Source organism: Carassius auratus, chromosome 13 (genome assembly GCF_003368295.1).
Source record: "Carassius auratus strain Wakin chromosome 13, ASM336829v1, whole genome shotgun sequence".
Classification (NCBI taxonomy): domain Eukaryota; kingdom Metazoa; phylum Chordata; class Actinopteri; order Cypriniformes; family Cyprinidae; genus Carassius; species Carassius auratus.
In genome coordinates this window covers 14,426,828-14,448,044 of record NC_039255.1, presented here as the reverse complement: position 1 = coordinate 14,448,044, position 21,217 = coordinate 14,426,828, and the positions used below count along the sequence as shown (strand labels likewise).

The 21,217-nt window shown below is 38.0% G+C and overlaps 1 protein-coding gene across 1 annotated transcript; it reads left to right on the top strand.

The window, feature by feature from the left end:
- The first annotated feature begins 5,667 nt into the window (after window positions 1-5,667).
- Window positions 5,668-20,236, top strand: LOC113112776 (hexokinase-1-like). Its single transcript, XM_026278624.1, has 18 exons — window positions 5,668-5,977; window positions 8,907-9,069; window positions 11,290-11,438; window positions 11,624-11,743; window positions 11,877-11,972; window positions 12,076-12,175; window positions 12,429-12,612; window positions 12,711-12,866; window positions 13,714-13,947; window positions 15,781-16,085; window positions 16,656-16,804; window positions 17,167-17,286; window positions 17,372-17,467; window positions 17,581-17,680; window positions 17,816-17,999; window positions 18,407-18,562; window positions 18,703-18,936; window positions 19,054-20,236. Exons 1-18 carry the CDS (start codon window positions 5,915-5,917, stop codon window positions 19,199-19,201), a joined length of 2,757 nt encoding a protein of 918 aa, XP_026134409.1. The 5' UTR covers window positions 5,668-5,914; the 3' UTR covers window positions 19,202-20,236.
- The last annotated feature ends 981 nt before the right edge of the window (window positions 20,237-21,217 follow it).

Here is a 21,217-nt window from a genome sequence, read left to right as displayed (position 1 = left end):
GATACTAGGAATTTGATTTGGTCTTCTCCATGCAGGAAACACAGTAAAAGCGACACAGTTTTTAACAGGTACAGAAACACAATACAAGGACAAATAGAGACATTATAAGCAATACGTTAATATGAATGTAAAAAGTGATGAGTTAAATAATAAATAAAGTGCCATGAATTCCAAGATTTAAGGATCATTTAGGAGGGCTATTGCTTGGGGGAAAAAACTGTGGCGGTGACGTGATGTTTTGGGCAAAAAGGCCCTATACCGCTTTCCAGAGGGAAGAAGATTAAACAGACTATTGGCAGGATGAGAGGGGTCATCTTCACAGCTCTGTTAATGGACCTGGAGCTGTACAGGTCCATAACGGGGGGCAGGGGGCAGCCGATGATCCGCTCTGCTGCCCAGCGACTCTTTGTAGCCTGGCCTTTGCGCGGGCTGACGCAGAAGCAAACCAGACCGTGAGGGAGGCTGTTAGCACACTCTCAATAACTGCTCTGTAGAATTGTACCATGATGTGGGGACTGAGTCGTAGTCCTTTCAGGCGACGGAGGAAGAACAGGCGCTGCTGGCCTTTCTTCACTAGTTGGGAGATGTTATTGTCCCATTTGAGTGTGTTAGTGATGGTTGTGCCCAGGAACTTGAAGTGCTCTACCACAGACACAGATTAGTTATTGATAACTAAAGGAAGATGAGTCGGGGGCTTTTTGCGGAAATCCACTATCATCTCAACTGTTTTGTTGATGTTAAGCTCCAAGTTACTGACTGCACACCAGGACACCAGGAGACTGACCTCTTTGTGGTAGGCTGACTCGTCGTTGTTGGAGATGAGGCCTATTATGGTGGTGTCGTCCGCATATTTGATGGTTTTGACAGAAGGGCCTCCAGAAGTGCAGTCGTTGGTGTACAGTGAGAATAACAAGGGGGACAGCACACAACCTTGGGGAGCACCAGTGTTAACTGTGCGGGGCTGTGTGTGTGTGTGTGTGTGTGTATATATATATATATATATATATATATATATATATATATATATATATATATACAGTATTGTTCAAAATAATAGCAGTACAATGTGACTAACCAGAATAATCAAGGTTTTTCGTATATTTTTTTATTGCTACGTGGCAAACAAGTTACCAGTAGGTTCAGTAGATTCTCAGAAAACAAATGAGACCCAGCATTCATGATATGCACGCTCTTAAGGCTGTGCAATTGGGCAATTAGTTGAATTAGTTGAAAGGGGTGTGTTCAAAAAAATAGCAGTGTGGCATTCAATCACTGAGGTCATCAATTTTGTGAAGAAACAGGTGTGAATCAGTTGGCCCCTATTTAAGGATGAAGCCAACACTTGTTGAACATGCATTTGAAAGCTGAGGAAAATGGGTCGTTCAAGACATTGTTCAGAAGAACAGCGTACTTTGATTAAAAAGTTGATTAGAGAGGGGAAAACCTATAAAGAGGTGCAAAAAATGATAGGCTGTTCAGCTAAAATGATCTCCAATGCCTTAAAATGGAGAGCAAAACCAGAGAGACGTGGAAGAAAACGGAAGACAACCATCAAAATGGATAGAAGAATAACCAGAATGGCAAAGGCTCAGCCAATGATCACCTCCAGGATGATCAAAGACAGTCTGGAGTTACCTGTAAGTACTGTGACAGTTAGAAGACGTCTGTGTGAAGCTAATCTATTTTCAAGAATCCCCCGCAAAGTCCCTCTGTTAAAAAAAAGGCATGTGCAGAAGAGGTTACAATTTGCCAAAGAACACATCAACTGGCCTAAAGAGAAATGGAGGAACATTTTGTGGACTGATGAGAGTAAAATTGTTCTTTTTGGGTCCAAGGGCCACAGGCAGTTTGTGAGACGACCCCCAAACTTTGAATTCAAGCCACAGTACACAGTGAAGACAGTGAAGCATGGAGGTGCAAGCATCATGATATGGGCATGTTTCTCCTACTATGGTGTTGGGCCTATTTATCGCATACCAGGGATCATGGATCAGTTTGCATATGTTAAAATACTTGAAGAGGTCATGTTGCCCTATGCTGAAGAGGACATGCCCTTGAAATGGTTGTTTCAACAAGACAATGACCCAAAACACACTAGTAAACGGGCAAAGTCTTGGTTCCAAACCAACAAAATTAATGTTATGGAGTGGCCAGCCCAATCTCCAGACCTTAATCCAATTGAGAACTTGTGGGGTGATATCAAAAATGCTGTTTCTGAAGCAAAACCAAGAAATGTGAATGAATTGTGGAATGTTGTTAAAGAATCATGGAGTGGAATAACAGCTGAGAGGTTCCACAAGTTGGTTGACTCCATGCCACACAGATGTCAAGCAGTTTAAAAAAACTGTGGTCATACAACTAAATATTAGTTTAGTGATTCACAGGATTGCTAAATCCCAGAAAAAAAAAAATGTTTGTACAAAATAGTTTTGAGTTTGTACAGTCAAAGGTAGACACTGCTATTTTTTTGAACACACCCCTTTCAACTAATTGCCCAATTGCACAGCCTTAAGAGCGTGCATATCATGAATGCTGGGTCTTGTTTGTTTTCTGAGAATCTACTGAACCTACTGGTAACTTGTTTGCCACGTAGCAATAAAAAATATACTAAAAACCTTGATTATTCTGGTTAGTCACATTGTACTGCTATTATTTTGAACAAAACTGTATATATATATATATATATATATTTATATTAGTAAACTACCTGCCCTCAGTTATGGAAAGTAATAAGGTAATTAAAAGTTCCTGCATCCTGTGTCTGTTCAAATAGCTGTGTTTAGAGAACAGGCTGATATTTTATAGTGTTTAGTTCCTTAGAAATGTTCTCCCAGGTCTTTTAAATTCCAGCAAAAGCCCTATGTTGTATAGTATTGGGTAATACATGAGTTAAATCATGTTTATTTGTAATTTTTGCCAGAGAGAAGTACACAGTAAAACTGACAAATCATGTGTGCAGGTCTAGAGTGCAAATTCCAGACAGATTAATGACAATTATATTAGGCCTAATGCATTGTATGTTAGTGTAAATCATGAGCATTTCTTTTAGCCCTTGTAGAGGTTGTGTTTTGCTCTGCCTCAGTAAAGACTAGTTCGAACTAGACACTCATTCTGCAGAGTTTATTCCTGTTCTTCTGGATGTTCTGTTGAAGACATGGTATAATTACTGGAGCCTAAAAGCATTTTAGAAAAAAGCTGTTAAACAGTTAGAATATCTTTTTTTTCTTTCACTAAAATACCAGTAATTATCTCAAATGTATAGTTCCACTGGGCAGTCTAAATAAGCTCATCACACCTTAAGCTGATTGTTAAATTTAAATTTTAGAAAATCACAGCAGTCAGTCTTACACCTATCCCTATTTCAGTCTCGTATTTTAGGACAGATGATCATTTGTATCATTATAATAAACAAAAGTAGTAAATCGGAGTAAATCTGCTCTACTATGAAAAAAGTGTTTTGATTTGTGAAGAATATTCAAATAAACGTAATTCAAAATGAGTATTTTAGAGCTTTAGTCAGTAAATGAACATTTTAAATGACAATTAAATAACATAATGACATGTATATTGTAAGACACAGAATTAATTTCCTTTACACTCCCAGTGCTGTGAGTAAATCGCCAGGAAATGATGTCATTGCTCTACTATGCAAAGTACTTAACTGGCTGGACATTGTTCCCTTGTAAATAAACTGTCGGGATTGAGAGACATTTGAGTGTATGCCATATGGTGACATTTTTGCCAGAACGATGCATGTCCTGTAGAATATGAATAGCTCTGTTCCAGGAAACCTTATCTCACTTTGAGTCACCTTCAAGTATTATGGTCATGAAGGATTTTGATGTCTTCATCTCTGTAAATGTTTCTGTCTGTCTGTCATTAAAAATAAACTGTAGCAACTCTCCGTATACGTAGGACTTACATTAAATACCAATACACGTGCTTCTGAGAGGGGGAGGACGGCCGCGTGCCTTAAAGCAGCGGTCCCCAACCCGGTCTGTGCGTCATTTGGTACCTGGCCGCACAAGAAAGAATAAATAACTTGCACATTAAAGCTGCAGCGGGAGACTTAGGTCTCTGCAGAGCAAAAGTGGGCGTATATCACCATGTGGGTGTTTTGAAACTGCTGGGTGTTTCTGAATCTTGCAATCTAAATGATTAACCTTACCCAACCCCACCACTAAACCTAACGTCACTATTAGATTAACCAATCAAGTATCATGGTGTAAAAACACCTTGATCTCGTAACTCCCATTACTTTCGTGCAGAGACCTACACTTGTGCAGCGGTAGCTTTTGGTGCTCGCGTCTGGCGGAAGAATATTAGCCGGAGCTACTTCTCTCTGTTTACATCTGCGGCGAGTCACGCAGGTACTGTGCTACTCTGCAGCGTTGCCGACCTTCCCCAGACTACAATAGTCCGAATATAAACACTTATTATAAGTCTACCGTAGTGATTCAGGATAATACAAAAACATGGTTTGTAAAACGGATTCATGATGTACTCGCTCATTATATATTCATTTTATGTTGTTGGCGCGATGTTACGAGGATGGATTCAGTGGATTCATGTTTATTATTATATTTACAATATACCACAGTTTTATGCCAGTCGTATCATTTTATTTTGTTGTATTTATCAGTCACACCTTAAAACCCGGTCCGTGAAAATACTGTCTGATATTAAACCGGTCCTTGGCGCTAGGGGACACACAGTAAGATCATCTGGTCTGTGTCACTGTCACCTCACTCGCTTCAACGGATTTTCCAATTACCCTGAATGTTTCCCACCATGACATTCCCTGGAGAGACTGGTCACTGATTACATCAGTATTTATTACGTATTTATATAGTATGTACCAAGTGTTTGTTTTTTACATAATTACAACATTTGTCTAATGCTTTGTGTTGCTGTCCTTATCAGAAAATTAACAATTTAATGTAATGTAAAATGGGTATTTTACAGCCTCAGTCATTGTAACGAACATTTTAAATGACAATTAAATCACATAATGACATGGATAATGTAAACAGGGAGTTCATTTCCTTTGCATTGTGTGTCATTATGTGTATTATAACATCAATGTGTATTATATATTCATCCTCTCTTGTTTTCAAATGTAAACCTCCCCAGCTGAACATTTTAGGCCAGGCCTTTCCAGACTGACCCCTGATGTCATTTTTTCCGTCAACCTTTTGCCGACTACCCTCAAATAACGTCACAAGTCTCCTTATTTCCTCCAGCGTCACACATAACGGTCATGTCGCTGAACAGTAGAAGAAGGAAACACGCATCTCTGTGCTGATATGACTTTGGCTACTTTATGCTATTGCATTACTCAGCATTTTTGCTTCTCCGCCCAAATCTACCAACCTAACCACTTTTAAGAACTCAAGCGGCATGGCTCTGGGTATGTGACGCATTGAGGACGTGCACTACGTGCCTCTTAGGTGAATCCCCTTTTTCTTTCCCTCAACGTGGATGAGAATGAGGAAGAAGGAACACTGAATATGACAGAGTGGATAGAATGGAAGAAGGAGGGGGGATCTGAAGAGAAGAAGCAAGAAGGAGAGCTGGAGGAGGGGGGCGGCTGTCAGCTGTGCTCTGCCTCACAAGCCTGCCCATCAAGCTCAGCCAATGGGTGCAGAGTGAGTGGGCAGGGCTTTAGACGCGCCTCATCCTAGCCTCTGCTGCATCTCATGCAAGGGCATTACATCGCAGCTTGACTTCCTAGGCCGAGGAAAGTCAGACATTGCGGTAGTGCCGAGAGGGAACACCCCTACGTGCTGGATTCTCGTTTTACAGTAAACACACGTTGCTTCTGGGCTCAAGTTGTTTGCCCTCCTGACTGGAAAGGGTCGTAAGGTTTGTCCTTCTCTCTTCTGTTGTGTTTTCACCAACGAGGTGAAGCAGGATGATAGCGGCACAGCTTCTGGCCTACTTCTTCACTGAACTGAAGGATGACCAGGTCAAAAAGGTGAGTTTCATTATTTGCCTTTAATTAGTGCTTTGCAAATGTGGCCTTGCGAGCGTTTGTGAGCTTATCCAGACCCATGACAACAGGTGACACAGGCCTGCATTTTAGATTAGCATCATCTCACGTCCCTCCATCTGCAGCTTCTACGTCACACGATGTGCGACGACGAGGATGAGAGGACCATAATAATAGAGAGGACGAGGTATTTATATGTCTATGGGACGAGATATACCCTTGTAAATGACGACACAATGTCGTCGCCATAGCTTGTTGGGTTCACGCTGCAATGTCCTTGAAAGCAGGATGTGGGGCATCATGGAGCTGCCATGAGGAGAGGAGCGATTTTTTTTAAATGAGTGAACGTGCTTATCTGAGAGTACGTCTCTGAGTGGGGGAAGGTGGTCGTGAGCATCAACACCCCCTCCCCCTGCAGGAAGAGTGTCAGGTTTCCACAGCTGACTAACGTGACTTTGCCAGAGAGTTTTGACCGTGTTTAATTCAACTGTAGAGCGAGGAAAAGATGTGTAAACAGAGCAGGACTGCGTGTATGCACATGCCTGTGTGTCTCGCTTTGAGAATTTGCAGTCTTCATATTTTAACTGTGTTATCATATTTTAACTGTGTTAGCCCATAAAAAAACTTGATTTTAAAATACCTTTTTAAATGTGATTACTCAATAGTTTTAACTTAACCAGTACAAAGTACCAAGAAATATTTGATAAATACTCTTAATATAAAAGAAGTGAAGTGACATTCAGCCAAGTATGGTGACACATAATCAGAATTTGTGCTCTGCATTTAACCCATCCGATATGCACACACACAGAGCAGTGAACACACACACACTGTGAGCACACACCCGGAGCAGTGGGCAACCATTTATGCTGCGGCACCCGGGGAACAGTTGGGGGTTAGATGCCTTGCTCAAGGGCACCTAAGTCGTGGTATCGAAGGTGGAGAGAGAGCTGTTCATGCACTACCCCCCACCCGAGACTAGAACTCACAACCCTTCGATTGGGAGTCCAACCCTCTAACCATTAGGCCACGACTTCCCCCACATTAAGATTTTGATACACATTAAGATTTTGATACATAAATGGTTTAAATGTAATATTTTAGGAAATTTGATTAACACTGAAAATCCCTTTTTTAATAATCTGTAATAAAGTAAATACATGAACTAAAATCCGTATTACCTTATATTGCGCTCAATTATTATATTGTACTAATTTGAAAACATTTGCACAAAATTAATTAACCAGATTTTTTTTTATGTAAATTTGCATATGTGCCAGTTACTCTGGCTATGTGCATCAAGAAGTCATCATGGTTTGAATACAAGTCAGACATTTTATAGGTCTCATTAATTTCCACATGAATGTTATTTTAGTATTATTATAATGTACTATTATAGTACTTAATTATATTTTTAATGAGCTTTTATTTGTATATTTTAATTTTAGTTTTAGTAATTGTATGTGTTTTAGTCTTTTTATTAGTTTGTTTTTATATTTTCATTTAACTTGAATTTGTTTTTATTTATTAAGTAGTAATTAGACTTATTTCAGTTCATTGCCAAAGCAACATTTCTAATGAGTTTTTTTTTAATCTAATATTTTATGTTTTTCAGTTTTATTTCAATTGACAATTTTTAATAGTTTTAGTTAACAACAACAACAATACTGTTGTGCAGAAGCCCAATTCCCCTTCAGAGTAAAAAGCAGTAGTTGTATTGTGTAACATGGTTACTATAACAACATGTAAGGCAAATTAAATCCTGTGTGATTCAGTTGCGCACCTGCATCATTTCTGATAAGAGTTTTATGACCCATAGATGTCATACATATAATTTGATTATAAAAGTTATTCGTTGCTAATGTGACAGTAAGTTTGTGAATAAGCGTTTAAATAGTGCTGAAGCATAGCATGTATGACATAGCCTTTGCAAACAAATCACACAGACAGAAGAATATATCAGTGCCCTTAGCATATTTAAAGATAAAGCCATCATTCTCCAGACCCTCATTTAGACAGTTATGGCAGCTTTACCACTGCTCTCATGTATTATGAAGATGTTGGATGTTACTCATGCTGGTTACACAATTACCCATTTTACACACTCTCCTAGTGTTTTTAGCAAACCAAATTAAGCAACTTGAAAAATATTGTAGTAATCTTAATGCAGAAAGGTCATACAGTAAATAGAGAATTCATTGGCATATACTGTCCTTTACATGTGTGACATTTGTAAAAAAAAAAAAAATATATACATTTGCCTGCAGTTTGGAAGACTATTCTATGTACAGAACTATATCGGATTGAAAAATAATTTGCATTTAAATGACTAAAAATAAAGTTCACGAATATAATAAATATATAATTAATAATATAATGTAAATATATTTGTGTAGCATAATAAATAAAGATATCCTAGTATATATCTTTATTAATCTGTATATTGCATATTTGCATCATACTTAAAAACAACAAGTTTATCACCAACACCAGCAGGTAAAGAACAGCACTTTGCATGCTAAAGTAAACCATCAGACACAGATTCCAGCCTAAATCTCTCATGTGCTCACAATAAAGACTAAATCATGAGTCGGCATATGCAAGAGCAGGTGCTTATGTTTGCAGTATTAATTCACTTTTGTTGCATTAGACTTCAGTGAAACATCTTCCCCTAGCCATTTGCCAGATGAATATAATTTGTGTTTTTAAACGGTCTTGCCCATAGATTTCTCATATGTCTGCATAGTCTAGGCCGTGGGCCATATATTTCAAGGTCACATTGACCTAACAACTGAGGCAATGACTTGACCACATTCATCATGTTCATCAATACTGATTACTAACAAACACCTGTGTGCTTTAGAAATATGGGGGCAAATGCACAATGTATATTATTGTGTCTCAATTTGTGTAGATTGACAAATACTTGTACGCCATGCGGTTCTCTGACGAGACTCTGCGCGACATCATGGCCCGCTTCAAAAGGGAAATGGAGAATGGACTGGGACGAGACACTAACCCGACAGCTACCATCAAGATGCTGCCCACCTTTGTAAGGTCCATTCCTGATGGATCAGGTGAGCTTATCATTTTTATGGCTGCAAATCGTGTATAAATGCCTTATAAATAAAGACATTTATCTGGTGACAAAATCCTTAAATGATTACAAGAGCTAGCTTTGGAAGTATCCCAGAAAGGAATATCCTGTGTATAGAAATGAGTCTGCAGTTCTGTCCATCAGGGCAAATCAGTTTCAAAAAGAAATATCAGCTTTCTTCATTGTACTTCTTTTAAATGGTCTGACAAAAGAAAGAACAATAAGTAAACTGTTTTCTGAGTCAAAATGAGATTCTTAAATTTGAAAAAATGTCTTCAATGAATGCCCTCGGACATACCTTTGTATTTCATAAGGTTGCAACCTTAGAAGGTGTTTATTAAAGGCTGTTTGTAAACTGAGGAGAAAACTGGTTTAACCAGTATTGCCTGAGGTGTAGATTTACCATAACAAAAAGTGCTGGCAATCTGAATTTTAATTTTAACTGTTTGTTTGTTTAATCCATTTTTAAAATGCATATTCAGTTCTGCACGTTTTATTCATTTCCCAAGAATTTGAATCAAGGTTAAATAATGGTTACATCTGAAACCTAAAGGCATCTGGTTCGATTATTTTAAATGACTTGTGAAATGATAACATTCACCTGCCACCAAATATATTTACAATGCACATTTTACCAAAGAACAGAATGGGGTGAATCTACTGAATGCTCACAATACTGAACCAATTTTGCCCACACCACAACACATTGAAAGCTTCTCTGACATGTGCTCATGCCTTTCTACACGTCCTGCAGCATCCACTTATTGGGTTACATCACAGATTATATGAGCTGTAATCCCAGTCAGATTGGCATGTGAAAGCTGACTGCACTTTGTTAGCTTTCCTACTACGATGTGTTCTGCAAGGCATTTTCATTCTAGGTAGTGATGGCAGATTTATTGCTCCTGCACCATCAAATTTATTCAAACTTCAAAGCGATTATAACAACATGGACACATCTAATTGATTTTGTGTCCACATCAATAATCCATCACTGTAATATGCAGTATAATATACACACATTAAATCCAAAATAGCTTGTCAAGAGCAGCTCCCTGGTCCTAAAGTGCTGGACACTAGATCATAAAAAATGCTATATATAGACTCTGACCTATTAACTTCCCAATGACAAAATGCCTGAGTGTGTACAGCAAGTCTGTGCTTCACTACATGAAAATGCCCTCAACAAATGGATCAGTTTTTTTTGTGGTTTGATGTGATTTTTAGATCATTAGAGATATAGAGTAGAGAATCGTTTCATTTTGGCAAGGTCACTTTTTGTGTAAATTGCACTTTACTTTGTTACTTTTTATATTTGTACTCATCTTCACTTAAATGATCAAGTTTTCCATGAATGGTTTTAATATGTTGTTAAATAACATATTAAGTCTACTACAGATCAATTCAGTTATAATAAAACATTTCAAATACATTTAGGTTGCAGTTTTGCTACCTAGTGACCTGTAATTCCAGTTAACTGACCTTTCAGTCTCCTGAAGTTGATGCTGAGTTTACAGTATTAAAAACCTTCACACTCCCAGACATATCATTTCCAGCCTAGAAACAGAAGACAGCAAGAAAAAGAAAGGCATTTGATTTTCAGTGTTGCTTGGCAACAAGCAGTGCACATAATATCGACAATCTAGACACGTCGAAGAGCCCCGGGAACCAAAGAAGACCGTTACAGAGTGCATTCTTGACCTAACACAAACATCTCATGGCATTACTCTTTCTCTGTTTAATCTGTGGCACAAACAGACTTGTTGTTAATCGTCATTGTACTGCAAACGTTTTCAGAAGAATCTGTTGGGAAGGATTCACTATTTCTCACTGTATCTCTCACTGTCCAGCTACGGATAAAAACAGTATTCCTGATATAGCCCGCTTTGCCACGACCAAAATAAATGTTAATGGGCAGTACCACTATTACAAGAATGGTACACTATACCCAGTCAAGTTTCTGCCATGTTGTCATAAGGATAACAGCTGCAGTGTCCTTTAGGTAGCTTAGCAAAGCAATTTCAAGAAGCGGAAGGCTCTAACTAGTTTAATGTTACATCATTTTAAATACATTAAAGCGATAGCTCACCTAAAAATGAGAATTCTGTCATCATTTAGACACCTCATGCATTGAAGTAAACTTGTGAACACTTGATAGTAAATACTTCTAAAATTGATGATTTCTTTAATTCACTTACAGAGAAGGGAGATTTCATTGCCCTGGATCTGGGCGGCTCTAATTTCCGTATTCTGCGGGTCAAAGTGTCTCATGAGAAGAAACAGACAGTGCAGATGGAAAGTCAAATATACGATACTCCAGAGGACATCATCCACGGCAGCGGGACACGGGTACATGACCAGTTCTCTGTCCACCTGAAATCATAAACAACCAGTTTTAGTTGAAAATATGTGTGGAATTAAGTATATAAGTGAATATTAAACAACGTCTTCTGAACAGTCAATATATGTTATCAAACATTGTGTGTTTAATATCATGTAGACAGCTTTCTTAATTGTCTCATTATTTCTTGCAGTTGTTTGACCATGTTGCAGAATGTCTTGGAGACTTCATGGAGAAACAAAAAATTAAAGACAAGAAGGTTCCCATGGGTTTCACGTTCTCATTCCCTTGTGCACACACCAAACTGGATGAGGTAATGGTGAAGTAGATTCTATGTGGTTTGCTAAGAAGTTATGCCATTTACATTTTATATCTAAAACTTTGCGTCACAGATCCAATTTATGCATACAAACTTGACAATATTTTTTACTATTGTATTTTTACAGGCTGTTCTGCTAACATGGACGAAACGCTTTAAGGCCAGTGGTGTTGAGGGAATGGATGTAGTAAAGCTTCTAAAAAAAGCCATCAAAAAACGTGGGGTGAGTCGGAGAAAATAATCCCTTATTTTATGAATGGTATACAGGTGGATATTCATTTTTGACTTCTTACTGAGGAAGTAAAGGTGTAATGATTCACTTCCAGGACTATGATGCAGATATCATGGCTGTCGTCAACGACACTGTGGGAACTATGATGACCTGCGGCTTTGATGACCAGCGCTGTGAAGTCGGCATTATTATTGGTAAAAAATCTGTTTGTTTTATATATTTTGTCAATGGACATCAAATGAGTTTAAATCAGAATTGTAAAGCTGTAATGCCCATTTGAATCACATAAATTAACATTTAAATAAATTTCCTCAAAGCAACATTGTAACATTAACTTCCCTCAGTGTACAAATGAATGTTGAATACCACAAATATACTTGATATGCTCAATTAAAGCTTCTGGATTCTTGAACATCTGCCATGGCTTATGCTGCTGTGATCCCTCAGGTACCGGCACTAATGCTTGTTACATGGAGGAGCTCAGACACATTGATCTGGTGGAGGGAGATGAAGGGAGGATGTGTATCAATACTGAATGGGGGGCATTTGGAGATGACGGCACATTGGAGGATATCCGAACTGAGTTTGACAGGGAGATTGATCGCGGGTCCCCCAACCCCGGCAAGCAGTTGTAAGTCACAAAAACTTTAAAAGCTCTCAATTAGCTCTCAATCAGCCTAAATTATCATAACATTTGAAGAGGTAAAGGTGAGTTTGGGCTGTTTTCAGGTTTGAGAAGATGGTCAGTGGGATGTACATGGGTGAGCTGGTGAGGCTGATTTTGGTCAAGATGGCTAAGGAAGGGCTGCTGTTTGAGGGCCGCATCACCCCAGAGCTGCTTACAAAAGGAAAAATCGAAACCAAGCATGTTTCTGCAATTGAGAAGTGAGCTGTCGTTTGTTTAATTACAGTCATTATTAATGCAATAATAAAAAAAATAGTTCAATTCTGTCATTTACAGCATTTTAAGGTATATTAAAACATTCTAAAATACAACGTAATTTGAGTTTTATCTGTTTAAGTGTTGAGTTTATAAACAACATTTATTTATTTATTTATTTTTAGAAATTATTATCCAACTTTCATTTAAAAAATTTACTTATTTCTAATTTGAAAAATGTAATCACTGTCACTAGTGGGCTGAAATTAAAGAAATAGTTCACCCCCAAATAGTTCAGGCCATCCACGAGTTTCTTCATCTGAACAGATTTGGAGAAATGTAGCATTACATTACTTCCTGACCCATGGATCATTTGCAGTGAATGGGTGTCATCAGAATGAGAGTCAAAAAAGCTAATATAAAAACATCGCTGTAATCCACAAGTAATCCACACGGCTCCATCATTTAACAATTCATCAGTTAACGCTTTTGAAAAGAAAACAAATCTATTATTAAGGTGTTTTTTACAGTTTCATTTGTTTGTTACATGCAGCGTTTCACTTCACAAGACATTGATTGATGGACTAGAAACATGTTGTGGATTATTTAGATGTTTTTATCAGCTGTTTGAACTGTCATTCTGACGGCACCCATTCACTGAAGGTGATACAGCGGTGAGCAGTGCGGTATTGCTAAATTTCTCCAAAACTGTTCTAATGAAGAAACTAAATTATCTTGGATGGTCTGAAGGTAAGCACATTTTACTTTTTTGAGGGTGGGGGGGGGGGTGATATAAATGGTCCTTTGTGGCAAAAAATCATTACATTTTAACCTTACAACCCCTTTTTTTAGGAGCAAAGAAGGACTTAGCAAAGCCGAAGAGATTTTGACACGCTTGGGTGTAGAGCCATCTAAAGATGACTGCATTGCTGTGCAGCATGTTTGCGCTATTGTCTCTTTTCGCTCTGCAAATCTAATTGCTGCTACTCTGGGTGCAATCCTTACACGTCTTAAGGACAATAAGAACACCCCGCGCCTCCGCACCACAGTGGGCATCGATGGCTCCCTCTACAAGATGCATCCACAGTGAGTATAACATTAAGATCATCAAATCAGACTAAAACAGGACTTATCAGTAATATGATGATATACCCAGCATGCTTAGTAAGTCATCACAGAGGGTTTAAGGAACACATCTGCAGGTGCATGTGACCCCCGGGTGAGCGCTGAACCCTCTTGAGGGCTCTTCAGACAAAGGCGAGTTCTATTAATAAACACTGAGTAGGTTGCTGAGCAGCTGCACATCTATTTGTTGTGACACACTACTCACTGACCTTATCTGGACAATAAATTAAATGTTACAAGGTCACAGAGGGATTAGTTGAAAGATTAAAGAAGCAGATCAATAAACTGAAACATCAAATTATATGCTATTCACGTCACTTATTCACAAGAGTTTACATGGCTCTTTGAATGTCAGAATAGAGAGGAAGCCTTTAAATAAACCTGAAAGGCATAGTATTACTCAGTGAAACTTGAGAGATGCTGCGAATGAGATACGTCAACACAAGGACAGTATGTTGCGCAAGAACACTGTCTTTCAGTTGCATTTAATATTAATGGTAATAAGATGGACATCAGTTAAACTTCTTTTTATACAAAAGCCATACAAAAACTCCAAATAATGCTTTGCTTGACATTAGATCACATGACGCTTTGGAATACTCGATTCTGATGAATCACTCTCTGTGTTCAAAGTGGCCGTTCACACAGAACGCTTTTTCATTGTTTTCCTTCACCGTTCCTCTCGCGCCGCAGATTCATAAAAACGCGACGCTCACGTTAAAAATGTAAACAAGTTACAGAACGCATAAACGTCTGACAACCAGTAAACCATTTCACAGTTTCAGGGCCTATGTAGGCATTTCAGTAATTAAATACTGGAGAAATGAACATTGTGTAACTTACGTTTTAGACACGTTGTTGGTTATTTCTGTGTATTTGCTCCGCGTATCGTTCCACAAATGGCCGAATCCATGGAACACAAATGTTTCATTCCTGAACACGAATCGGTTGAATTGATTCATTGACTCACTCATAAAGAAAATCACTTGCTGCTGTGTTCCTGAATGAATCATTTTACCCAATATGTAACCTACAGAAAGAGTCGGTCAAAATTCCCCACCAGTAATACACATTACATTTAGTCATTGGAATCATAAACAACAAAAGAGCAATGATATATAAGTGCTATAACAAGTCTCAGTTAGCTTAAACACAGTACTAGCAAGGACTTTTAAACAATAGGCTATAATAAATAAAAAGAAAACAGATAGAATAGAAAAATAATAGAGCAAGCTAGTGTTAGAGGTCTTTTTTATAATTGTATAATAAATAAAAAGAAAATAGAATACAAAAAGATTAGAAATTTATTTTTTTTAAAGAATAGAATCAGAATAGTGAGTGCTAAAGGTTAGAGGGTCAAATAAAGATGGAAGAGCTGTGTTTTAAGCTGATTCTTGAAGGTGGCTGAGGACTGAGCTGCTCGGATTGAGTTGGGAGGGAACATTTAATTTAAAAGTCCTTAAAAGTGACTTGTGCTTCTTTGGGATGGCACAATCAAGCGACGTTCACTTGCAGAACGCAAGCTTCTAGAGGGCACATGAGTCTGAATTAGGTAAAGGGGTGTAGAGCCAGTGGTGGTTTTGTAGGCAAACAACAATGCCTTGAATTTAATGCAAGCAGCTATTGGTAGCCAGTGCAAATTGATAAACAGATGTGTTTCCTGTATTATTTTAGGTTCAATAAAAATTAATATTGCTGTCGCGTTCTGGATTAATTGTAAAGGTTTGACAGAACTGGCTGGAAGACACGCATGACACACAGACATTTAAATCCACATCTGCCTGTTTCTGCCAGGTATTCCCGCCGGTTGCACAAAACTGTACGTCGTCTTGTGCCGGAGTCTGACGTTCGCTTCTTGCTCTCTGAGAGCGGAAGTGGCAAAGGAGCTGCAATGGTCACAGCCTGGGCTTCACGATTGGCCGATCAGACACGTCAGATTGCCGAGACTCTGGCAGAGTTCCGCCTGACCAAAGAACAACTGCTGGAGGTGAAAAAGAGAATGAAAACTGAGATCCAGAATGGATTGAGCAAGAATACCCAAAGCATAGCCACCGTCAAGATGCTGCCCACCTATGTGCGGAGCACCCCGGATGGAACAGGTGAAAGATCTACAGCAATACAGTTTATTTTCCTAAAAATAGGCAAGCAAATTACAAGAATTCTAGATATGCAGTGATAACCCAGATATAATCTGCCTTTCCTTCACTGCAAGGAAAAAAAAACATGCAGTGTCATAATTACATCAAAATGCATTCATGCATCTTGTCTAAAATCCACTTGCTCCTCTGCTACGAGTAAATTAAATTTTCTTTATCCCTGTTGAATTGCATCATAGTATAATCCCAGGCTTACTCAGTTCAGACACGTGACATTGTATTTTATCCCTGATTGTGATTTAAGGTGAAGGGTTTTAATATGCAGTTCAGTTAAGAAAAGTGCATGCAGATGTGTTTTCACCATCGAATGAATGTCAATATTGAACAAATGTGTTGAGAATTCAAAACCTTCTAACTTCACAAATAGAGCAATACAATGAAATGACGGTACCGTAACTTTATGCTGTCCTCTCGTTCTTATCCTAAATTATAAATTTGGCATTATTAAATACATTTTTGTATGATGCATGATTCATGACTTCTATGTGTTCCTATATTTTCTCTTTTATATAGAAAATGGTGACTTTTTGGCTCTGGATCTGGGAGGTACAAACTTCAGGGTGCTTTTGGTAAAGATTCGCAGTGGCAAGAAACGAACTGTGGAGATGCACAATAAAATCTATGCCATTCCCATTGAAGTAATGCAAGGAACCGGAGAGGAGGTGCGTGGTCATATTTGCACCTTATTAAAAGACAAGACTTACTCAAAAAGCATCTTTTATATAGTTGTGTGTATCATCTGACACTCAAAACTCCGGTAATTATTATATTATTAGTGTAAAGCACTTCTGTCAACTTAGTTGTTTTCTTAGGTGCCTTATAAATGAAGTTGGAGTTGGAGTAATGGCTGCAATTTTTAATTTAATTAAACTATTATTAAATTGTAATGCTATTTCACATTATTCACATTTTGCTGTTTTTTCATTAATGCCTACTTAATGCTTTATAACAAATTTTTTATCTCTAAATAAAGGCAACATTTCATTACTAAATGATATTAATTTCTGTTCCACACCACCTGCAGCTATTTGATCACATTGTGCACTGCATATCTGACTTCCTGGACTATATGGGGATGAAGAACACCCGTCTGCCTCTGGGCTTTACCTTTTCCTTCCCCTGCAGACAAACTAGTCTGGATGCGGTGAGCTGCTTGTTTGCTCTTTCAGTTTCATTTGCTCAACTATTGAATAAAATCCTGATGACTTTTCATGCTTTGATGGCTACAGGGAATTCTGGTAAATTGGACAAAGGGCTTTAAAGCCACAGACTGTGAAGGAGAAGATGTTGTCGGCCTCCTGAGAGATGCGATCAAAAGAAGAGAGGTGAGTTATGGCATATTGTCACAAATACAAGATTTGATAGAGTAATACATTTTTAAATCTTGATCCACGTGTGATGTTCCCTTGTGTGTGTGTGTATGGTATATTATGTACAGGAGTTTGATTTGGACGTTGTAGCCATAGTGAATGACACAGTGGGTACAATGATGACCTGTGCATATGAGGAACCCACATGTGAGGTTGGGTTAATTGCAGGTAAATACAATACAATGTATTATCAAATATTATTCAGTATATTAAATGTGACAACAAATAATACAATTGTAACTCTACATTTTATAGAGTGTTATAAACATCTGAGTTAAGAGGAAATGCTATGTGTGCTTTTAGGAACGGGTAGCAATGCCTGCTACATGGAGGAAATGCGAAACATTGAGACGGTCGATGGAGTGGAGGGCAGGATGTGTGTGAACATGGAGTGGGGAGCATTTGGAGATAATGGCTGCCTGGATGACATCAGGACTCAGTATGATAATGCTGTGGATGATCTCTCCCTCAATGCCGGCAAACAAAAGTGAGCAGTGTTTACCCGGTCGAGTGTGAGGAAAAGAAAACATGTTTTGAAAATAAACTGATCTAACATAAGAAAGCTAATCTGGAAGAATTGGTCCGATGAGGAGTCTACTATTTGTACCATAATTTAAGAATATAAATGCAGATGCGGTAAATATTTATAGTGTTGCTGCATATTCTTTTAAATTGCAATATTTCACAATAATACTATTTATAGTTTCTGTATTTTTTATTTTTTAAATAGATGCATCATTATGGTTTCCATAAAATACTGCTTTTAAAATAAATAAAAAATCAATCAGCCCATACATTTTGAAAGTGTACAATATTAATATTTTTTATAATGCTTTGGCATATTTAAGATCTAAATTATTATTATTATTATTATTATTATTTTTTATCTTTTAGGTATGAGAAGATGTGCAGTGGCATGTATCTGGGTGAGATTGTACGGAACATCTTGATCGACTTGACAAAGCGTGGCTTCCTCTTCAGAGGACAGATCTCTGAGACCCTGAAGACCAGGGGTATCTTCGAAACCAAGTTCCTGTCACAAATTGAGAGGTACTGCAGGGGTTCCTCAGATTCCATTGCTACATTTCATCATGAAAACCAGACATACTGAAATGCTAAAACACATTCTGTTTAGAAACATTTCAAACTGCTTAATGGCCATGGCCTGAAATGTCGTATCTTCCCTCTAGTGACCGTCTGGCGCTACTGCAGGTCAGGTCTATTCTGCAGCACCTGGGCCTGGACAGCACATGTGATGACAGTATCATTGTCAAGGCAGTGTGTGGAGCTGTTTCTCACCGGGCGGCTCAGATCTGTGGAGCAGGAATGGCTGCTGTTGTAGACAAAATCAGAGAGAACCGTGGTCTGGACCATCTGGATATCACCGTTGGTGTGGATGGGACTCTGTATAAGCTCCATCCACAGTAAGTACATGCAGAATGAATGTATTTTTAATCGCTTTTGTGATGTAGGTACAGTACTTATTTCCAATTGATGGGTGTAAATGTGGTACCTGACCTATGCCTCATTCTTCTCTTCAGTTTCTCACCAATAATGCATCAGACTGTGAAGGAGCTTGCCCCCAACTGCAACGTCAACTTCCTTCTCTCAGAAGATGGAAGCGGGAAAGGTGCCGCCTTGATCACTGCTGTTGGGTGCCGCCTCCGCCAGCAAGAACAAAAGAGCTGAATCCTGCGCCAAACAAGCCCTCAGCTCCTTCTCTGGCTCTCTCAGAGCGTATACATTTCCATTCGCAGCTGTGACTCTGCTCTCATCCTCCACGATCCGGCACATTCTTCTGTGATTTAACCCCTTCACTCTGTATTTCACTTCAAAAGTTCCTGTCAGCCTTTCTCAGTATATGTCTTTGTATGTTATTAGGGGTTGGTCTGTCTAAGTCGACCCAAACTATATGTTAAACTGTTCAAGAATAATAATAATAAACTGTTGTTAAAATATTTATGGATGTATATTGGAAAAAAGGAAGAAATGTAAGCACAAAAACAAACATTAAAGTTAAGATATTTGCCCAAGTAAATGGAGATATTATTTATTTTATTTTTATATTTGATGGTAGACCTAACAGGATTGGATACCTGAGGGGAAGAATTGAGTTGTGATTATGGTAAGCTAATTCCCAAACCTCTGCATATTGTCATTTGTCTGTGGCAGTTTGTGGTGTGGATATTGCACAACATTTGAGGAGCATTTGCTTACCATAACAGCACCCTCATTGGTCACGGTTTAAGTGACGACGACATGCAAGTTCAGTCTCGCAGTCATAGCTGCCTTCCTGTGAAATTCAAGCCTGTTATACTGGTTGCCGTACAAATGAACAAGGACAGGAAAACGATTGCCTTTCATATCCACTTTCTCTGAAATAATCTTACCCCCTAATTCCTGCAGAATTTAGCAAATTGTATCATGCGTATTGCTTTTGTCAGCTTTTTGCTGTGTGTGTATGCAGATACTTGGGTTATCGGAATTGATTCCCAGTAAATATCCTTCTGTGTGCCCTGGCTGGTTATTTGTGGGTGATCCTGTGTAGTTGATGTGAGTGAATCTGTGTAGTGGTTCAGAGATCTTTTGATGAATGCATGCCTTATTTGGTAACCGAGGTCTAACATCCACTGATTTTGTACTATTTCATAGTTGTACAATATAAATAGTTGTTCCTGGAAAAACCTATAGGAAAAAAACATAAAAATATTTTGATCAACTCAATTTGTGTTCTGTGGTGTCTTTTGCGGTTGCCCAAGCACCTTAGCATTTTTTGTTCAGAATTTACATCCTATGTGGTAATTGTGCAGTAAAATAAATTCCTATATATATATATATATATATATATATATATATATATATATCTTGAATGAATGTATTGAAAGTTGATTTTCCTGATCAGAATGGGCAAATCTGCTACACATGCTAAATATTTCTTATTGTTACAGTGAAAATGCTGGTTACTATACATTTTTTTACTTTCTTGAAGTATTTTTATTTACACACTTATACTATATAGGGCATTTCACACACAAGAAAATCACAAATAAATAAAGATTAAAAAAAGGCTTTTTTTTTCTTTTCTTTTTCTGTACATACCTGGGTTGCTTTATTGGGGTACATCCCAACCACTCTGTTCCATTTAGCATTTTTGTATTTGACAAAACACTGCAGTAGCCTTTACTTAGATTTCAGCACAGAACGATCATACAATTAAACAGATGCTAGACAATCTTACAAAAGAAATATAACATTTCACCAACAAAATCAAAAAAAATATGAAATGTGTATCACCCATTGCCATTATATGTGACAGGATAACAAACAAAATCATCTTTATATGGAAAACATACAGCATTTTAGAATTTGTTAGATGTTGTAACAGATATTAATGACTTTGAAATGAAATATCTCAGGGCTAAAACTTATGCAATATTACTCAATTATCTTTAATCATTAAAACATGTGTGTACATTACATGCAGATGTATATTAAAGATAATACATGCTGTAAACATTGAGTATCACTGAAATGTAAGTTTGCTTGTCTATGGACAATTCCATTACAAGTGTTTGGTTGTGTTTATGTTGTAGCTTGCCTATATACATTCCCCCTGTTTTACAGACAAGGCTTAATCCTAGTCCCAGACTAAAATGTAAATTTGAGCTGTTTCAACTGAAAGAAACTTGCACTGATTGATCTTAA